The sequence below is a fragment of the Lontra canadensis genome, unplaced genomic scaffold (assembly GCF_010015895.1).
Source record: "Lontra canadensis isolate GAN:19392208 unplaced genomic scaffold, GSC_riverotter_1.0 scaffold103, whole genome shotgun sequence".
NCBI lineage: Eukaryota > Metazoa > Chordata > Mammalia > Carnivora > Mustelidae > Lontra > Lontra canadensis.
This window is the reverse complement of record NW_022631097.1, coordinates 6,748,406-6,768,575: the sequence shown is the minus strand read 5'-3', so window position 1 is coordinate 6,768,575 and position 20,170 is coordinate 6,748,406. Positions and strand designations below refer to the sequence as shown.

The 20,170-nt window shown below is 43.8% G+C and overlaps 1 protein-coding gene across 1 annotated transcript; it reads left to right on the top strand.

The window, feature by feature from the left end:
- Positions 1 to 544: 544 nt before the first annotated feature.
- GPR12 (G protein-coupled receptor 12) lies at positions 545 to 2,723 on the top strand. Its single transcript, XM_032838262.1, has 2 exons — positions 545 to 768; positions 1,500 to 2,723. The coding sequence occupies exon 2, from the start codon at positions 1,515 to 1,517 to the stop codon at positions 2,517 to 2,519; it is 1,005 nt and encodes a 334-aa protein (XP_032694153.1). The 5' UTR covers positions 545 to 768; positions 1,500 to 1,514; the 3' UTR covers positions 2,520 to 2,723.
- Positions 2,724 to 20,170: the final 17,447 nt, after the last annotated feature.

Here is a 20,170-nt window from a genome sequence, read left to right as displayed (position 1 = left end):
GGAACCCCTTGGGGATCAGGATGCCGTGTGGTCAATGGCAATTCTAAAATAGCTGGCCAATCATTTTGCTGCGTTAAAGATTAACACCCCCCCGCCCCCACTTGCTCACCCTGCATCCCTACTGCTAATCCCGGACGCCACCCTAAGCAGTTCTTTTGGCTGTGGATGTGGCAATTTAGGGAAAGTCTTGGAGAAGCAGGTCGCTAGAGACTGGGACTCCCCAGGGAGACCTCAGGAATGAAATAGGTCACCGGGTTCGCAGGCGGTGAGCCTCTGCCCCCGCCTCAGTGCAAGTCCCAGACCGCCAGCTGCGGTGGGACGCGGGGTCGCAGGCAGGGAGCGGGAGGGTGCAGATCTCCGCCTCCAGAAGGGGTGGGGGGCTCTAGCTGCGAGCGGGCCGCCCTCGCGGGCCGGTGCGCCCCGACCCGTGGGGGCGCGCGCCGGCCTCCCGGGGCTCCCGCCGGCCGGCAGCAGGGCGCGCACGGGCGGGCGGGCGCGGGGGCGCGGGCGCGCGCGCGGGGAACGTGTGGGCCGGGTGGGCGGGCTGGCGGGCGCGCGGCGGGGAGAACCGGGCACGCGAGCCGAGCCCGCCGCTCACCTGCAGCCCGCAGCTCACCTGGCGCCGAGCGCGCGCCCCGCGCCCTCCCGCCCATTCCCGGGCGCGGCCGCCGCCCCTCGCCGCCGCGGGCCCCGGCGCGGACATGCGACACGAGTAGCCCGCGCGCTTCGGAAGCACCGGAGGACCCCCGTCGGCCTGGGCGCGGCAAGGTGACCCCCTCGATGACCCCCCCCCCGCCCCCGCGCGCCGCCTGTCCGGGCGCCGTGTCTGTCCCCTCACGTCCTCCGCCCGTCCCCGCCGGGGAAGCGGCGGCAGTGCATGCGCGTGTGTCTGTCTGTCTGTCTCCACACCCCCAGTGCACACACCTGCCTTTTGTGACCCTGGCCCGACTGCCCTGTGCACAGGGGGGACGTCTGGAACCCCTCTTTGTTCTGGCTGGGGGCGTGTGTGTGTGTGAGTGTGTGCACGCGCGCGAGGGATTGTTTTGGAGTGGGGGGGGGTGTCGATGGAAATAGGCGATAGAAATATTCCATCGAGGATGGCGGCCCCCGGCTCGCGACTTGTCGCTGCGGCGCAGCAGCCCAGATGTCAAACAGTGGTTCGTTTCCAGCATGCAGGTTGTGATTTTCAGATGTGCGTTCCCAGCACTTTAGCAAACAGACCGCCGCGGTTCCATGTGTGCCTGTCTCACTCACGCCCGTGTTTTCAAGTCCTATCCTGTGTTGTCCCCAGCGCCAAACGGCATTTGTGGTCGTGGGTTTGAAACCACGGAGACTTTGCCTTTTGTTTAATTCCATAACACTTTATAATTCATGAAGCTCGTGGCGTTTGATGGTAGTGTCTGAGTAGGGGCTGGCTTTCTGTTTGTGTGTTTTTTGCATGATCTTGGATTGTCACTCTGCTGTGTCTAAACATTAAAAAGCCTGTCTTTTCATTGAAGAGGACAGGGGTTAAAATGAATGAAGACCTGAAGGTCAATTTAAGCGGGCTGCCTCGGGATTCTTTAGATGCTGGCGCTTCAGAGAACGTCTCAGCGGCCGTCTCCTCCCAGGTTCCTGTTGTAGAGCCGGAGCCAGAGCTCGTTGTCAACCCCTGGGACATTGTCTTGTGTACCTCAGGAACCCTTATCTCCTGTGAAAATGCCATTGTGGTCCTTATCATCTTCCATAACCCCAGCCTGCGAGCACCCATGTTCCTGCTGATAGGCAGCCTGGCTCTTGCAGACTTGCTGGCCGGCATCGGACTCATCATCAATTTTGTTTTTGCCTACCTGCTTCAGTCAGAAGCCACCAAGCTGGTCACAATTGGACTCATTGTCGCCTCTTTCTCTGCCTCTGTCTGCAGCTTGCTGGCTATCACTGTTGACCGCTACCTCTCCCTGTATTACGCTCTGACATACCACTCGGAGAGGACGGTCACATTCACCTATGTCATGCTCATTATGCTCTGGGGGACCTCCATCTGCCTGGGACTGCTGCCTGTCATGGGCTGGAACTGCCTCAGAGACGAGTCCACCTGCAGCGTGGTCAGACCTCTCACCAAGAACAACGCGGCCATCCTCTCCGTCTCCTTCCTCTTCATGTTTGCGCTCATGCTTCAGCTGTACATCCAAATCTGCAAGATTGTGATGAGGCACGCCCACCAGATAGCCCTGCAGCATCACTTCCTGGCCACGTCCCATTACGTGACCACCCGGAAGGGGGTCTCCACCCTGGCCATCATTCTGGGGACCTTTGCTGCTTGCTGGATGCCTTTCACCCTCTATTCCTTGATAGCTGATTACACCTACCCCTCCATCTACACCTACGCCACCCTCCTGCCCGCCACCTACAACTCCATCATCAACCCTGTCATATATGCTTTCAGAAACCAAGAGATCCAGAAAGCCCTCTGTCTTATTTGCTGTGGCTGCGTCCCCTCCAGCCTCTCACAGAGAGCGCGGTCACCCAGCGATGTGTAGCAGCGTTCCCCCTTAGGAGGACACCCTGCCCACTCCGTTCTGCATTTACCAAGCACTTCCACTGCCCGGCCAAATGGTTGAGACTGCTGTCCTTAAATTCTTTCTCTCGGATTCTCTCTTGAGCCACGGGAGCACTTAGCATTGTAGATGAGTCAAGTGAGTGAAGTGAAAATAATGTTGCCAGTGTTTTCAACCTTAAAAAAAGAGAAAAAAAATGACCGAGTTCTTTGCTCAAGATTATTTTGTTTTGTTTAGGGATTTTATTTTCTGTTTTACTTGGAGGCAGGTTTTTTGTTTTATACTTTACTCAGAGGATTTGGTCATGGTGGGGGGAAGAAAGTATATGATATGGCCATGATGTTATAAAAAGTAAACTGATCCTAGAGAGTTTTTACTTGGACTTTAACATAAAATCGAGCTATTGAGAAAAAGGGAGGAGAAATGACTTTTTCTAGAGTTGTTGTTTTTTTTTTAACGCCAAGGGAGATTTTCAACACTGCATGTACCTTACTGAATATAATCTCTTTCAAGCCTACACCAATAGTTTACATGATTATGTTTGGAAGAGACCTGGTTTTATTAACATGAACTCAGTAATAAGTTCCAACACAGAAACCATGTACCCATTCTTATTCGTTCTTTCTTTGCTTTGAGCAATTACTGCTCACAAGAATTACTTTGGTATTTCTATGAATGTTGTAACTTTCTGCATGGTTGCCTGTGTTAGCTCGACCACTAGTTTCAAATGTTGCCATGTAAATCCAGAATCAAAAGAGTCCATTTTCCATATAGGTTTTCAATGTGTCTCTAAAATGAATTATGACATTTGTTTGATCTGCGTATGAAGTTCGACTGATTAGACACACCAGTCTAGTCTCCACGTCACAGTCTGATTGTTTTCACGAAGCAAAAGAAAAAATTTAATAACAGCTCTTAAAAGTAGGTTACATTTATTTTAGTATATTCTGAAAAATAAATCGATGTGAAGCTATCACAAAATATGAAAAACATCACTTTCCTGTCTCTCTATATCTGAGAATGTATTACTAGTGATTCTTGATTGAGACAAATAGAATTAAATATTGTAGACCAAATATTTCTGGTTCATATTGTCTGTGGTGCAAAGTGCATTTGAAACAGGTGGTCTCCTATTTTAATGATTAAGTTTGTGAGTGCATAACCCGTGTATCTGACTGTGATATATGTTAGCTATATTATGTAAGTTCACAAGCAGAATGACCTTGTGGCTGTTCATGGGAAGCTAACTTTGAATTCCTTTTTCCTCCTTTTCACCAAAAAACAACTTACATGCAATAAAAACTGTATTGCCTGTTTTCAGAGAGCAAAGAGTTAGTCAAGAATTGACACTGAAGAATGAATTTTAAATATATTGCAAAGTCCTTGTGTCTGAGCATCATTTCTCTTAGTACGGACAGATGTTCTGTATGCAGAGACCTTCCCTCCACTTGCCGTGGACGTACAGTTCTGTCTGTACAACCAGTGGAAGAATTTCTGGACGGGACATCAACTAAGCCCATTCAGATGGTGGCAAAACCGGTATTTCAGGGTCTGTGGGGAAATCATTTGTCATAATTTAACCTCATCGGTTTGTCCCAAATGTTATGCTGGTGGCGGTCTCAAGAGCATTCTGGCAACATGCATGCTTATGCCGTCTCTCCAAAGCCCCTTCATATGTAGCACAAGTGTGACTAAATACCATACTTAAATCTGGGTCTCCTCCCCTAGGTTACTTACGGGAGCAGGAGAGGGACTAAAATACTGCAGAAGTGGGAAAGGGTTTTTAATACATACCACCATACGACCAATCTAATCAACTTGATGCCTTTGAAAAATGTCTTTTAAACATTTGATGGAGTTGGTAGATTGGAAACGATGGGTCTGTTTGTTTTTAATGATATGAAACTTGATAGCATCTCCTTGTGAGCAATGACTAAGGTAAGTTGGTTTGGACATGGACTGGGAAATATCCATACGGAGCTTGTAAAGCAATAAATACTGACTTTGTAGAAATGGTAGTCCATTTGCATATTTGCATAATAGTAAGAACTATAATCATTATAATATGTACTGCTTTTCACCCTATGTTGTGTGCCAGGCCCCTTTATCTGCTTTGTTGCTGGATTCACAAGAACACGCTTTTACAGGTAAGAAAATGAAGGCGAAGAGAGGCTAAGAAATTGGTTCAAGGCCACGGAGCTCCAGGGTAGAGTCAGGATCCGAACCTGGGTTTTCCCAAGCCTAGGCTGTCCCCTTCCCTGCACAGGCTGCCTGCAATCCCTCCCCTGGAGAGGGGGGCTGAGGGAAATGACTTAGAACATGTTATTGTCACCCAGTTTTAGTTCTACAACAAAGACAAAGCTTCCTGTTTAAAATTACACGTGGTGTGACTGTCGACGTGGTTCTGGGTAACAGAAGTTTGTTTTTAACATGCTCTTCACCAAGCATTTTCCTGCTTAGGCGCCAAGGCCCAGGGGGCACAGTGCAATATTGTAGTGCCATAAGATGAGGGCACTCATTATACAGATTTTTCCTTCATTTATTATTTTAGAATTTCATATTATATACTTAAAACAGTTTATAATGGTCTTATAAATACTAAAGGGTTGCTTTGGACCCTGTTTTTTTTTTTTTAAGATTTTATTTATTTATTTGACAGAAAGAGCAAGAGAGGGCACAAGCAGAGCAACAGAGGGAGAGGGAGAAGAAGACTCCCTGCTGAGCAGGGAGCCCAACGCAGGGCTCCTTGGGATCATGACCTGAGCTGAAGACAGTCGCTTAACCAACTGAGCCATCCAGGCACCCCTTGACCCTGTTTTTAAAACACCTGATTTCAGCTAAGATCTTTTTCAATTCAACTATGACGTGTCCTTACTGTTTACTTTAAATTGTGAAGATTTGGGCATGTTTCTGTGGTTTCCTACAAAACTTCTTTGTTTCTGTGAAGTTAATTATTAGGAAATGTGTACCTGTCTCAACATATACGTATACATTTCTGTCTGTGTATGAATGTATACATATATGAATGCATATATGTGTTCAATAACATTAACTTTGCAAAAAACTAGATGCATTATGGAAAACATTCATATCACCAATAGTCCTAAGCTACCAGATAATCTTTTACTCCGTATGATAAACATGTTTAGCTACCAAAGAGATTATGTTAACTAAGACAGTTCAATTACCTTAGCAGACTCCTTAGTCAAGGCTTATTATCCAGGCTGCGATTATCCAGGATTTTGTCTCCTTTCTCCTTTAACTTTTTACTTTATAGCAACAACCTTGTTTCCTGCTGTTAAAAAGGGATGAATGAGTTGGAGTGGGGAGGCAGAATACCTCTTTCCCTGGAAACCTAAATTAAAGAGCTAAGTTCAGGAAGGGGGAGGATCACTCACTTGACAAGGAGGAACGGTCTTAGATCCCTCCGGAATTTAAAGCAGGATTTAAACAAAAAGTTTAAAAGAGCAGATGAGAAATTAACATGTTTATTGCCAATGAAGTATCTGGGAGATTTTTCAAACTTTTTAAATTTTCATTTATTTATTTATTTTTAAAGAGAATTCTCATGTTTTATTATATTTATTATTCGTTCTCTCAAGATTAGAAAGCTCTTGTTCTTTTTTAAATTATTATTTTTTATTAACATATAATGTATTATTTACCCCAGGGGTACAGGTCTGTGAATTACCAGGATTACAAATTTCACAGCACTCACCATATCACATACCCTCCCCAATGTCCATCATCCAGCCACACTATCCCTACCTCCCCACACCCCCAGCAACCCTCAGTTTGTTTCGTGTGATTAAGAGTCTCTTACTGGACAAACCATAAAAGATTCAATCTCAGAAAACAGACTGAGGGTTGCTGGCGGGAGTGGGGACAGGAGAGGGTGGTAGGGATATGGACATTGGGGAGGGTATGTGCTATGATGAGTGCTATGAAATGTGTAAACCTGGCAAGTCACAGACCTGTACCCCTGGGGTTAAAAACACATTATATGTTTATTAAAATTTTTTAAAAAAGTAAAACCTTAAATTCTAAAAAAAAAAAAAAGAGTCTCTTAATGTTTGTCTCCCTCCCAATAACATCTTGTTTCATTTTTTTCCTTCCCTATCCCCTACAACCCCCTGTCCTGACTCTCAAATTCCTCATATCAGAGAGATCATATAATTGTCTTTCTCTGATTGATTTATTTCATTCAGCATATAGTTCTGATTGACTTATTTCGCTCAGTTCTAGTTCCATCCACGTCGTCACAAATGGCAAGATTTCATTTCTTTTGATGGCTGCATAGTATTCCATTGTATATATATACCATATCTTCTTTATCCATTCATCTGTTGATGGACATCTAGGTTCTTTCCATAGTTTGGCTATTGAGGACATTGCTGCTATAAACATTCAGGTGCACATGCCCCTTCGGATCACTACATTTGTATCTTTAGGGTAAATATCCTGTAGTGCGATTGCTGGGTCGTAGGGTAGCTCTGTTTTCAATTTTTGAGGAACCTCTATACTGTTTTCCAGAGTGGCTGCACCAACTTACATTCCCACCAAGAGTGTAGGAGGGTTCCTCTTTTTCCGCATCCTCTCCAACATCTGTCGTCCAACTTTTTTTAAAAGAGAAATGTTTAATCCATTATTAAAATAATGATTGACTTTCACAGTTTTATAAATATATTGTATGAAATTAAGGTGCCTTACCATTTCAGATTTAAGATACATATTAAATAAGATACTACTATGGTCTTTCATTGAACAATGATTATGTTTTTCTCTTGAAATACATGCCTGGTATAATAAAGAGAAAAACTGCCTCTTGTCCCCTTAAAAATTTTCATGATTACTGAGTAGTTTTGATATCCGATTGGAACCTTAAAATGTGCTTAGAACTTTTAGAACAATCAGATGTAGTTTGTGTGTATCAAGGAATTAAAACCTGGTTTAAATCAGCAGACAGGTTTACTATCTTCTGGCAAACAATACAGAAAAAAAATACTGGTAATTTTGACTAGGGATCCTTAAATTTTCATTATTTAAAAAGCATACAAATTGGGGCTCCTAGGTGGCTCAGTCAGTTAAGCATCTGCCTTAGGCTCAGGTCCTGATCTCGGGATCCTGGGAAGGAGCCCCGCCTTGGGCTCCCTGCTCAGCGGGGAGCCTGCTTCTCCCTCTGCCTGTTGCTCCCCCTGCTTGTATGCTCCCTTTCTCTCACTCTCTCTCTCAAATAAATAAGTAAAATCTTAAAGAAAAAAAAAAAGCATACAAATCACCCAAGGATCTTGTTAAAATGCAGATTCTGCTTCGGTGGGTCTGAGACATGGCTGAATTTCTAACAAATTCCCAGGCAATGCAGTTGCTGGTGCTGGTGGTCTAAGGCAACACTTTGAGTCACACTGGTAACTGTCACACACTTCCCATTCTTTTTTTTTTTTTTAAGATTTTATTTATTTATTTGACAGACAGAGATCACAAGTAGGCAGAGAAAGAGAAAGGGGGAAGCAGGCTCCCCGCTGAGCAGAGAGCCTGACGTGGGGCTTGATCCCAGGACCCTGAGTTCATGACCTGAGCTGAAGGCAGAGGCTTTAACCCACTGAGCCACTCAGGAGCCCTCACACTCCCCGTTCTTAAAACAAAACTATACTTATAATAATATATATATTTATATATGTAATATACATATATAGTAATATAATTATAATCTATAATATATTAAGTTCTGATAAGAATAAACACTTTTAAATGCATACATATTATATATATGTATTTTTTTACATATATAAATTAAAAGTGTTTATTCTTGCCAGCAGTTAAGAGATAACTAGTCTTTCAGTGGATATGAACTTTGAACTTGCCCCAAATTTCTCTCATATCTAGTAAAGATCTATAAATATATTTTTCCATGTTAGTGTTCTCACTTTTTCTAAAATCCCAATTACCATTATCTTAAGGCGATTCTTTCAGAGCGTTATAAATCCATGCAATGTGTTTCTGTGTATGTGTGTGAGTACACAAAAGGATTTGCGTACTCACACACCCAACAGTAGCAACAAAGATTCATTTTCGTCACCATCTCTTCAAGAAAGACATTTTTCTCTATGACCTATGTGGTTTGTGTACATGCACAAATTCATCTTGAGATAATTGAAAAGGAAACTTTTGTTCTCTGTGTGGTACAGTTCAGCTAAACTCATCCCAAAGCAGCCTTTTCCTAGCCAAGTACATCAGAGAATTTTTAAAATATCTAATTTTCACTTTGATGTTTATCTGTAATCTTTTGTTAATTTCCAACATCAAAAATACTATTAATATTTATCATTAACAGTGGTAATTATATCCACTGTGCTTCCTTTCTGCCCAAGAAGGTGAGAATTTTTTGATCCAATAGAAGCATGTCAAAGTCCATAGTTTTGTGGGTTTTTTAAAGATTTTATTTATTTATTTGAGAGGGGGAGAGAGAGAGGATGAGGGAGAGGAGGAGAGGCACAGAGGGAGAGGGAGAAGCAGACTCCCCGCGGAGCAGAAAGTCCGATGTGGGACACCATCCTAGGACCCCAGGGATCATGACCTGAGCCAAAGGCAGATGCTTAGCCAAGTTCCCCCAGGTGCCCCATCAAAGTCCATAGCTGAAGTGGATTTTAATATATAACTTAAATATGTCTATAGTATAAAATATTTACGGAAGAAATCTGGGAATGTTTTAATCATTGAAAATCAAATGGTAGCATCAAGCACCTGTGAACTAACTTTCAACTGGAAATAAGTGTGGAGCAGAAATAAAAACATTTACTATGTCACAGACTTCCCTGCTGTTGACCGTTCAAATGGACAATTACAAGCAGACTATTTTAAAAAGTCAAAGGACATCTTTTTTAAAAAAGATTTTATTTATCTGTTTGACACAGAGAGTGAGATCACAAGCAGGCAGAGAGGCAGGCAGAGAGAGAAGGGGAAGCAGGCTCCCTGCCGAGCAGAGAGCCTGATGCGGGACTCGATCCTGGGACCCTGAGATCATGACCTGAGCCAAAGGCAGACTGAGCCACCAAGGAACCCCAGAAGTCAAAGAACATCTTAAAGGTACTCTCTGCAAGGCTTGGATTTGTGTTCCTCACCAGACACCATACTTTGAATCGAGCAGATTCTTGATTGGGTTGGTGAAGCTGCTATAACCCATTCACATGAGGAGGGACAATGGCCTGTCTTTCACAGATGTTGTGGTCACTGGGCTACAAGCTAAGGGACCCCGGTTCTGATGCAACTGAATATCTTTACTCCTTCCAGGGTGCTTTGGAGCTATAAGCAAATTTCTCATTGGATGCTGTAGAATCTATCTGTTGCCAGAAAACGTATGCAGTGCAATTTCATATATTGAATCCAGACCATCTAAGCCCAAGTCTCTTTGGAAACCAAAACCTCTCACTTTCCCTCAGCGCTTGGCAGTGTCTGAACATTTCTATTCTGTCTTTCTTACTGTACGCAAATCCTAGTTATGCTGCCCCAGCCCCTGAAGATCGAGAGAGCACCTTAGTCCCCGTCAACATTTATCTAGTGCAAATACTGATGAACCAATATAGGTCTCTTCTTTTCAAATACAATTAACCTGATTACTTTGATCATTTTTTCTCTGATTTATTTTATTTTAGAGCCTTGAGATTATTTCACTGATCCTTTTTTCCATATCCTCTACCATTTCTCTGCACACCTCTTCAGGACTAGAAAGCCAAGCTTGGATGCTGAACCCACCACACATAGAGCTTTCTAGAACACAATAATTGAGCGTCTGCTGTGCAGCAACGAGCCTGCCAGTCTGGGCCCCACCCGGTGAGAGCAGCATCTCCCAGAAAGGTATTAAAAACGCAGAATGTCAGGCCTCACCCCAAGCTACTGACTCAGAAACTCGGGGTGTGAGGACCCACAATCTTTTAACAAGCCATCCAGATAGTTCTGATGCACTCTTGAGTCTGAGAAGCTCATGGTATCGCTGACTGAATCCTCACACACTAACATAATGTTTAGCCTTTTCTGTCCATGCCAGGCATTCCTCACACTGTCCTCTGAGAGATGATTCCAGAGTGTGCCGTGCTGCCTTACACTGACTGTTCTCAGAGACGGATGCATTTTCACTGAGAATTTGGGATGTCTTCAAATGAAAATCTGGATATTTCCGAAACATGTGAATCCAGAGGTTATGACTAAAGTCACGGGGAAGGCTGGTCTTGTTGCCCTGAGCACTGACCCAGGAGCCACTGCTAAAAGCAGCAAGATGAGCCCAGTGGCCCCTGCACACTCTGAATGTTGTTATTCCACAGCAAGTGTGTCCCAGGGACAAGGGCTGGGCTCCCACCCACAGCTAACCTTATGCGAACAAGACATGCACACAGGAGAAAGCAGAGCCGGTTGGGGACTACAGGGTAGCCTGAGGCAAGCTGCTCCCTTTCAAAAGTCTTCACCCTACAGAAGGTGAATGTCTGAGTCCTGGAACAGTTGACACATCCTGGGAGTTTCTTTCTATAATAGTGTATTTCAAAGCCGAATTCACCCTGCCCAACCTTGCTCGTAATGGGAAGATAGTTTCCACTTCCCAGAATTTCCATTCAGCTACTAGCTGCTTTCCATGGACTTCTTTCAGAAGACCCCACTGGGGTGAAGAAGTTTGGAAAAGAAAACTTACCGACTTCGGGGTACCTTCCCCACCCACCTGCAGACCTGGCAGAGTGACTCGGCTTGAATACGCAATGTTGACAATAGATGTCTTTTCCACTGGAGTGAAAATAGATGAAATTGTTACTTGTAAGCAGAAAGGACGTAAACCAAGAGTTACATAGCCATTGTGAATAAAGCAATAAGGTACACAGCTCCAGACACAGACACCTGGATCCAGGTCTCTCTCTGTCACTTTAGTGCAGGGCTCTGGGCTTGCTGCTTAACCTCTCTGAACCTCTGTGTCCTGAATCTATAAAATAAGCGTGATGGGGATGCCCAGGGGCTCAGTCGGTTAAGCATCTGCCTTCAGCTCCGGTCGTGATCCCAAGATCATGGGATCAAACCCCACTTTTCCCTCTGCCTGCTGCTCCCCAGCTCATGCTCTCTCTTTCACTCACTCTCCTGCTCTGACAAATAAATAAATAAAATCTTAAAAAAAAACAAAACAAAAAACAAGTGTGATACCAGCACATGCCTCTCAGTGCTGGGTAAGAAACGACATAGGAAGGGTTCAATACGGGGCTTGGCCCAAAACTTCTTGGATGTTGCTTTTCATTAGTTTTTTTTTTTTTATTTTATTTATTTATTTGACAGACAGAGATCACAAGCAGTGGAGAAAAGGCAGAGAGAGACAGAGGGACACAGGCTCCGTGCTGAGCAGAGAGCCAGATGCAGGGCTCGATCCCAGGACCCTGAGATCATGACCTGAGCTGAAGGCAGAGGCTTAACCCTCTGAGCCACCCAGGTGCCCCTTCATTAGTATTTTTATTCTTCCTACTACTAATACAACTTCTACTATTTAATTAGCTAAGTACCGAGATAAAAGCTTTACACATGTTATCTTGTGATCTTTTCAGCAATGCATGTACTGATATTCTCCACTATATAAGGAAAATGATGTGGAGAAAGGTTAAGTGACTTACCTAAGATCGCACCGTCTTTTTGTGGGTCACGGTGCTAGGAACTGAGGGTACTTAGAGATAGGCAGTGCCTGCCAAGAGACACCCAGAGGAGCCAAGAGTGGCCTGTGCCTGGGAAGATCAGATGACTCTGAAGGTAGGCTGGGCTCAGTGGCAGAGGAGTGGCAGGCAGAGGCCCGAAGGGCGTGGTCTGCAGTGTAGACAGGCCTCATGGAGGCATTTGGAAGCCAATAGGTCCCAAAGACTAGGCTGGACCTCTTTGAGTGTAAAGAAGAAAAATAGTTCTCTGAGAGGAGTGACCATGATGGATTTCAAAAGTGCAAAGTGGAAATAATTTGGAGCTGACTACACAGAATTTCTTTTAATGACGTTTAACTTAGGGACCAATTCTTTAAAACATTTCTGACAACTGCACTGAAATGAACTTCTGCATCATCACTCAAAGCTCACATTTGGGTCTTTTGTAAACCTTGTTAAATACAAGATTTTTAAAAATTTATGTTTATTGACATCCATAAAGTGTCCGGGAAAAGAGCTGAGCAGCCAAAAGTTTGCGTTTGTAAACATGCATTTGCATGAATACAAAAATTCTTCAGAAACATTTATGTTTCCAAAAATCAGCTAACCTACATGCAGACTTTTCAAACATAAAACACAGCACAAATTTGTTTTTTGGTTTTTGTTTTTTTAAGTCTTTAGATGTCTTAGGAATCATAGAGCACATTCTCAAGCTAAAGATGACTTTGCAAGCACCTCACTTCCCTGACGGGGAAGCTCAGGTTATGCTGACATCCCGAGGTCATGGGCTTGGAAGCAGCAGGCCCAGAGCGAGAAACCAGCATCATGATTCCTCATCTAGAGCTTCGCTCTGGGACAGATGTTTTTTGCCAAGGAAAAGCTTGAAATGTGAAAACCTTGTCTGGTGTTCCTTCCCATGATTGAATAATTTACTGTTACCACTCTTAGAAATTATCATGATAATTTGAAGAATAATTATTGCTGCAAAGGCTAACCCTTTCTGGGCAGTTGGTTCCAGGCACCATTTTAAGGGCTTTCCTTAGACTGACTTACTTGGTCTTCACATCCTCAAGGTAATATTTGAAAGGATACATTCTAACCTTCAAGAGAGGGTTGTTCACAAATGCAAAGTGGAAGCAAGTCTTATAGCCCTTCTTCTGGGTTCCCCAATCCTGTTCTCTACACATCCAGGAGCTTCACACACTTCTGGGCCAACATTCTCTGGTTTATTGGCTTAATAAGCAGTGTTGCATTTCAGAAGTCACTGCATTTTAATACAGATTGTACGACAGTTGCATACCCAAAATATTGGCACAAGATTTGACAAATACGCTAATCATTGTGAGTCTTCTTCACACGAAGGCTGGCAAGTTTTACAAAGGGATGGGCAGAGGTCTGGAACCTGTTTCTGTCCTGCCAGAAAGTGTGTAGCCACTGCCCGCTTTTCCAGCCTTTCTGAGAAGGGGTAAGTCAGTCCCACACGTGATAAGCAGGGTGGCAAGCTTGTGGAAATAATAATGATAGAACTGTTATTAAAGGTGACCGCAAATAACAAAATCTATTGGGTGACTGAGGCTCCAGGCACTGTACTTGGCACTTTCCATAAATTAGCTCTTTCAGTCTTTACAAATGACTCAGAGATAAATAGGCACTTTTATTATATCCATTTCACAGGGGAGGAATTCAAGGATTGTGGGGGGCTATCTCTCTCAATGGGCCATCTACATGACCCTGAAGGCAAGTGCTGGGAGACAGGGTATCTCAGGGTTTCTTGGTTGTGACATCCCGAACTACAACACTGTCTTCTGCCACACACTGGAGGAAGGTTCCTTGCCTCTGCTTGAACCCCCTGAACACAACTTCAGCGAACTGTATTAAATGCTTGAACAGAGGACGGCTCCCCTCCCCACTTCCACCCTGTCACTCTGCTGGGCGGGGGGAGCCCAGGCCCTTTAAATACAAAGTTAATTCATGAGTCTCCATTTCTTCAAAGTAAGCACAGAAGACGTTTGAATTTCTGCCTCTCAGTCCTTTTTACCATCCTGCTAGCATTAAATTAGGCACTATGTCCTGTTTTAAGAAAATCTAATGTGTGCAGGTTATAAATTGATGAAATTAAAACACTAGGAGTGATTATCACTTTGAACAAGAACCTTACTTCCCACAATTCACAATGCTTTACATATAGTATTTTTTCCTGCTGCTTTTAAAATGTAATCCATTTAACCTTTAATTAGTCAGAGTATAAAGTATCAGTCATACTAAATGAGTAAGTCCTAGAGATCGACCATACATCATAGAGCCTGTAGTTAACAATACTGTATTATATACCTGAAAATTTGCTGAGAATAAATCTTATGTTGAGTGTTGAAGAAGGAGAAGGAGGAGGAGGAGGAGGAAAAGAAGAAGAGGAAGAGGGAGGAGAAGGAGAGGAAAGAAGAAGGAGAAGAAAGAGTAGATGAGAAGAAGGAGAAGAAAAAGAATGTGGGAGGAAAATTTTGGGAGGTAATGGATAGATTTATGGCTCAGATTGGTTGATGGTTTCACAGGTGTATACTTATCTCCAAACTTAATGCATCACGTTGTATGCATTAAATATGTACAGATTTTGTATGTCAATGATATCTCCATAAAGTAGTTTTAAAATGAATGAATAAAATTTATTGTATCAATTCTAGTAAAGTTTCAAGAATATAAAAACATATATAATTCATTATATATGAATTATTTCTCCCGCCCTGCCCTGCCCAGCAAGATGGGCAGGGCAGGAGGAATGCGAGAGAATGAGGATGCATTTTAGTGTTGCTAACTGTGGCTTCAGAAAGAACAAACAGGTCAGTTTTCAGGTGGCTTAGATCAGAATTAGAAATAGTGTGGTCAGTCTGAAAGCCCTGTGTTTCAGGACTGGTGGGGGAGCTGGGACCAGTCAGCAAAGCAGGGTAGTCAGGTTCCTGCTTGCCCTGAGGTGGGGATTGAGGGGTGGGCACTGGACACTCAGCAGGTAAAAGAGTGACTGTCATCACGAATACAGTCACCTTCAGGTTCACTCACCAGATCACAGGCAATGAGGAATACATTTTCTCAATTCTAATAGAATACTTTCATCTTTGAAGTTGTACATTTCCCTCCCCCACAACCATTGATGTTTGAGTAACAGAAGGAGGAAAATGCAAGGTAATTTACAGTGGTCTTCTTTCTGTATGATTCTTCCGACACAGCTTTCCCTAGGGAATTTAATTCACTTTAATCCCAGGGGATGACTTCAGCTTCACTGTATGAGCCGCCACCTTCTAATGAAAGCAAACAGCCTAACCTCTGAAGTGTGACCAGGCCTGAGCTCCAAAGGGGCCCTTTTTCACAGTCATGCTAACTACGGGCTGATGATGTGCAGATGCTGTAATTAACTTTCATCCTGCATCTTAAAAATTATTGGGACACTCTGAAACCTAATCTTTAAAATGCTGAATATGGAAAATATATGAAATTCTTCCTTCCATATCCTCAAAGTTTCACCTATGTTTTAAAACCAGTTTCATATGACTTGCATGATAATGAATGTGCCTTATTTTAATTGTTTTAAAAGGCACAAGTTAATTCTTTGTCAAGCATCACAATTGCACCAGGCTGAATTGAAAACGTGCAGTTTTCTGGCTCATGTGGTGATAGCTTAGTGAAAAACAGAACATTGTCTGTGAGGGATGAATGATACATAAATTTGGCTCCTTGAAAAGTTGTGTATTTCTTCATATTGAATTGATACATGAGCTGTTTGTTTGCAATTTATCTACAAGGGCCCTTCAGAGACAGGAGACCGCCTATCTCTAGAAAGCAGAGGTGGACTCTGGAAGTTCAGGCTTCAGAAAAGCAAAAGCTTGAAAAGGTGACAAAATTTCATTTCAATACATTTCTACAGAATCCTGATAAGATGGTTTTGGGCACACTAACTACTTGCAGAATGTACAAGACATGAAACAGACAAAGACTATGCAGATTGAGCCACAGAATTAAGTGGCAAATAAATAAAACATATGTGTGTCCCCAAAAATGAATTCTGATTTTGCCTTTGCAGATTTTTGCTGTTTTAGCACTAAGGAAGGTGGTTGTGCCTGCAGTTGGAGAGACCCATCCAAAGCCTGGAGCTCCCACTTTCTGACTGTCTGGCCTCAGTGCAAGTCATTTTGTTATGCTAAGCGTAAATGTCCTTGTGCATAAGGTGCCACTGGTGAGAGCACGGGTATGCAATGGGCTGAAGACGTGGAGCTATTTTTATTATGATGAATGACACTTCTCCCCAGTGGCAGCACAAGCACAGATCCCCTGACCCAAAAAGTCAGACGTTATTCCACGAACAGGTAAACAAAGCCCAGAGATGTAAACAGAAATATCTCACATCACAGCTTGAGGATGAAGAGTAGGGTTGGCGCTCCTCCCACTCCCCAGCACAGGGCTCTTTGTCGGAGACTTCCTAAAGGGACAGAGATGGGCCATTTTCCAGAATCCTTTGTAACATGAAAGTGAAAGTACTAGTTCATTACAGACGTTTCAGAAAATTCAAAAAGGCACGAAGGAAGATACATAAATCTGTAAGTCTTCTACCCATTGATAACCACTTGAAGTTGTAATGTATTTTCTTCCATTATTTATTAATGCTTCTCCAAAACCTCAGATCACGTTGTTACAAATGATGATAGCTCACACGTACAGAGCCACGCAAAGCCCTAAGTGTTTTACCTGCATTCTGTCTTGTAACATAATTTTTTAAACGTGCTGCTTTGTCCCTTGATGTGCAGTGAACATACTTACCCACAGTGTAGTTTTTAACTACATAATGACTCCACGGAATTATATCAGATGGAAATACTGCTGTTTATTTGGCCAATTTTCTTTTTATTGATTATCCAGACTATTTCCAGTTTTATTATTGGCAATACACTTCAAGGAATATCTCCGCATATCTGTTTGCCCACACTTGATTTTTCTTTAAAAATCCGAGAATTATTATATCATATTTCCAAACTGCCTTCCAGGTAAGAATTTGTAACCCTCCCAGAAATGCATGCAAATGTTCTCCATAGACTTTTGATTCTATTTTAGATGCATTTCACAGTTAAGATTTGATGGTTCTGTTGAGTGAGTGGCTGCACTTGCAGGTCACAACCCGGTGGAAGCTGTTGGGGTCTCAAGCTAGAGCATAGGTCTAGTGGGGAGTAAGGCTTCAAGTGAAATTGGAAGGAGGGAGGGAAACTCCCTTTCCACTCACCTCCGTACAGGTAATGTTTCTATTCGTCCATCGTGCCCACTCAGGGACACCGTATTTGAAAATGGTTGCAGACAAATTGGAATAAATCCTATTTAGAAGGTGATTAAAGGGTCAGGAAATGGAGTCAATGAAGAAGGATAGAAGGAACTGGGGTTATTTGTCTTGAAGAAAAGGAGGCCAGTTGGTGACCTGATTACTATCTTAAAGGTATAAAGAACTTGAGAGTATTTTTTTTCTCATTATGAATGGAGTTTTGACTAAGAAAGTTAGATCATATTAAAACAGGGATTTCCCAGTTGGATACAATGCAAATGCTTTAAACACCTTCTGTCATTGAACCCCGATGACAACCTATCGGTGAAGATACCGTGTTTACAGCTTGTAGACAGAACTCTAAAGGAATGACAACTTGCTAAGGAGTCCACAGTCAATATTCCAATTATTGTGGTATGCCCAGACCCCTAGCACTGTGCCTGGAAAAGAATCTGTCACTGAACCTGTATTTATTGACTATGGATAATAGGTGGTAGAACTTGGACTTAAACCCAAATCTGCTGGACTCTAAAACCCAGGCTCTGAACCCCTGGGGTACACTGTCCCCAGTGTCCCGTCAAAGCTTGATCCATGTTAAAGCATCAGTGTAACCCAGATATGAGCTGTTCCTTTGCAAATGTGACATAAATCTTGGTCCCATCATTAGCCCTCACTCCAAGCATATTGTATGTAGTACACATGATTCCATGGAAGATGTCCATGGGGTCGTGTATTGTCCTTTCCCCAAATGCCCCTTGGGCCTGTCTCTTGTCCAGACCTAATCCCTGCCCTCCCCTGTCCCAACAGACGAGAACTTCTGGACCCCACATCCCCTTCCCAGGGAGCAGTCAAGCGAGATGGGCCCCTCTCCCACCTCCTTTAGAAGTGAACTCTTCTCTGCTCGTTCCAGCTCTGCCACCTTGTCCCCGTCGTAGGCAGCAGAGGGCGCCAGACCCCAGAGCCCAGCCTCTACCCTGAGTTCTGTAGATTTTATGGCAGCCTTCCCCTCCCAAAGCAGGTCTCATCAAGGGGAGACTCTCATAGCAGCTGCTGCGAAGAGCATCTATGCCCAATAATCTTTTTTTTTTTTTTTTTAAGATTTTACTTATTTGGGGCACCTGGGGCTCAGTGGGTTAAACCTCTGCCTTCAGCTCAGGTCATGATCTCAGGGTCCTGGGATCCAGCCAGCTATTGGGCATCGGGCTATCTGCTCAGCAGGGAGCCTGCTTCCCTGCTCCCCCTGCCTGCTTCTCTGCCTACTTGTGATCTCTGTCAAATAAATAAATAAAATCTTTTTAAGAAGATTTTATTTATTTATTTGTCGGAGAGAGAGAGCAGAAGCAACCTCCAAGATCCTGAAGGTCAGTGAGTTCAACTGAGAATAGGAGGCTGTTTGCCTGGACTGGGAAGGGAAGCTCGTGACCCCCTCCTTGGTTAGAAATGGCCACAGAAGAGCATACCATTTCAGGAGAAAAAGAAGGGTTGGTGGAAGAGCAGAATGGCATATCCAAATTAGTTTCTTCATCAGAGAGGTTAAGCAGTTGCATTTTCTAAAGCATCCTCTTTGGCTAAACTCAGCTAGAACTGGGGGTTCGAATGAATGTAGACAGACGTGTACACGTGTAATTCTGTAGGCAGTGTGGACCTCCGACAATTTCCAACGTATGCCACTTGTTGAGGCTGCACTTCTGAGAACACATGTCCCAGGTAGACTCTGTCACATAAGACACGGGGCACACACGGTCTCAGGTTGTCCACCGTCCACACTCGTGGCTGTTTGTCATTTCTTGGTTTGGCCAGAGAACCACGCCTGCTTGTGGTGGTTGTTGAAGGGGTAACATTTTCTATGTAGAGAACACCAGGTAAGACTGGGTCTTACGGTCAGAAAAATCGAGCACCCCCTCAGCACCCATGGAGGCGGACACTCCTGGGTGACACCCCAGAGCCCCTGTCACTCACACAGGGTTGTCACTCCTCCCGTTTCAATTTCACCCAAGAAGACACACCGGGGTGACGGTCACTCTGGAGATAACCTGGGATTTGTTTCCATGGGTTTGAAAGAGTAAATATTTCAAGCTCTAGCCCTCTCTTGTCAAGAATAATTTGCTCAAGACACCCAAATGGGATTCCCCCTGCCACTGGGAACTTCTGAAACAGAACACAGGGCTCTCACCAATCTGGAGAAACAGAATTCACACTTTGGTGAAGGCAAGCCCATTTCCACAGGACAAAAAATCGGCAGCCAGAACAGTATGTTGAGGCAGAGGGGTCTGTGGCTGCTGATAGTGGAGTGGGCACTCATGGGATCCACCCCAGGAGGCAACAAAAGCTGAATGGAATTTTAGGAAAGGTGTGGCCTCTTCTTGGTCAAGATCTACCCAATTTCTGTCTCAAACCCCCCATCTAAGAAGGTGGAAATGAATGTTTGAGACTCTCATCACTGTGAAACCTTGTGTACATGTAAGTGACAAGGTTGTCTGTGACATTCCACATCCGGCCCCCACTAAAGAGAACAGAAATCAGCTCTGGAAGAGAGTGGGGACAGAGGTCTGGCCACCTTGCCTCCATTCAGGATCACTGAACGGTCATTGTTCCATGACTCAGTGATCGTTTCCTCCAAAGAGTACTTAAGGCTTTAAGAGGGAGCAGAGGCACAAAATACCAAAACTGCTGAATTAATCAAAAAGGTCACC

Bases quoted from the DNA above. Each gene is read 5' to 3' on its own strand.
- GPR12 (XM_032838262.1), top strand. From the start codon at position 1,515: ATGAATGAAGACCTGAAGGTCAATTTAAGCGGGCTGCCTCGGGATTCT.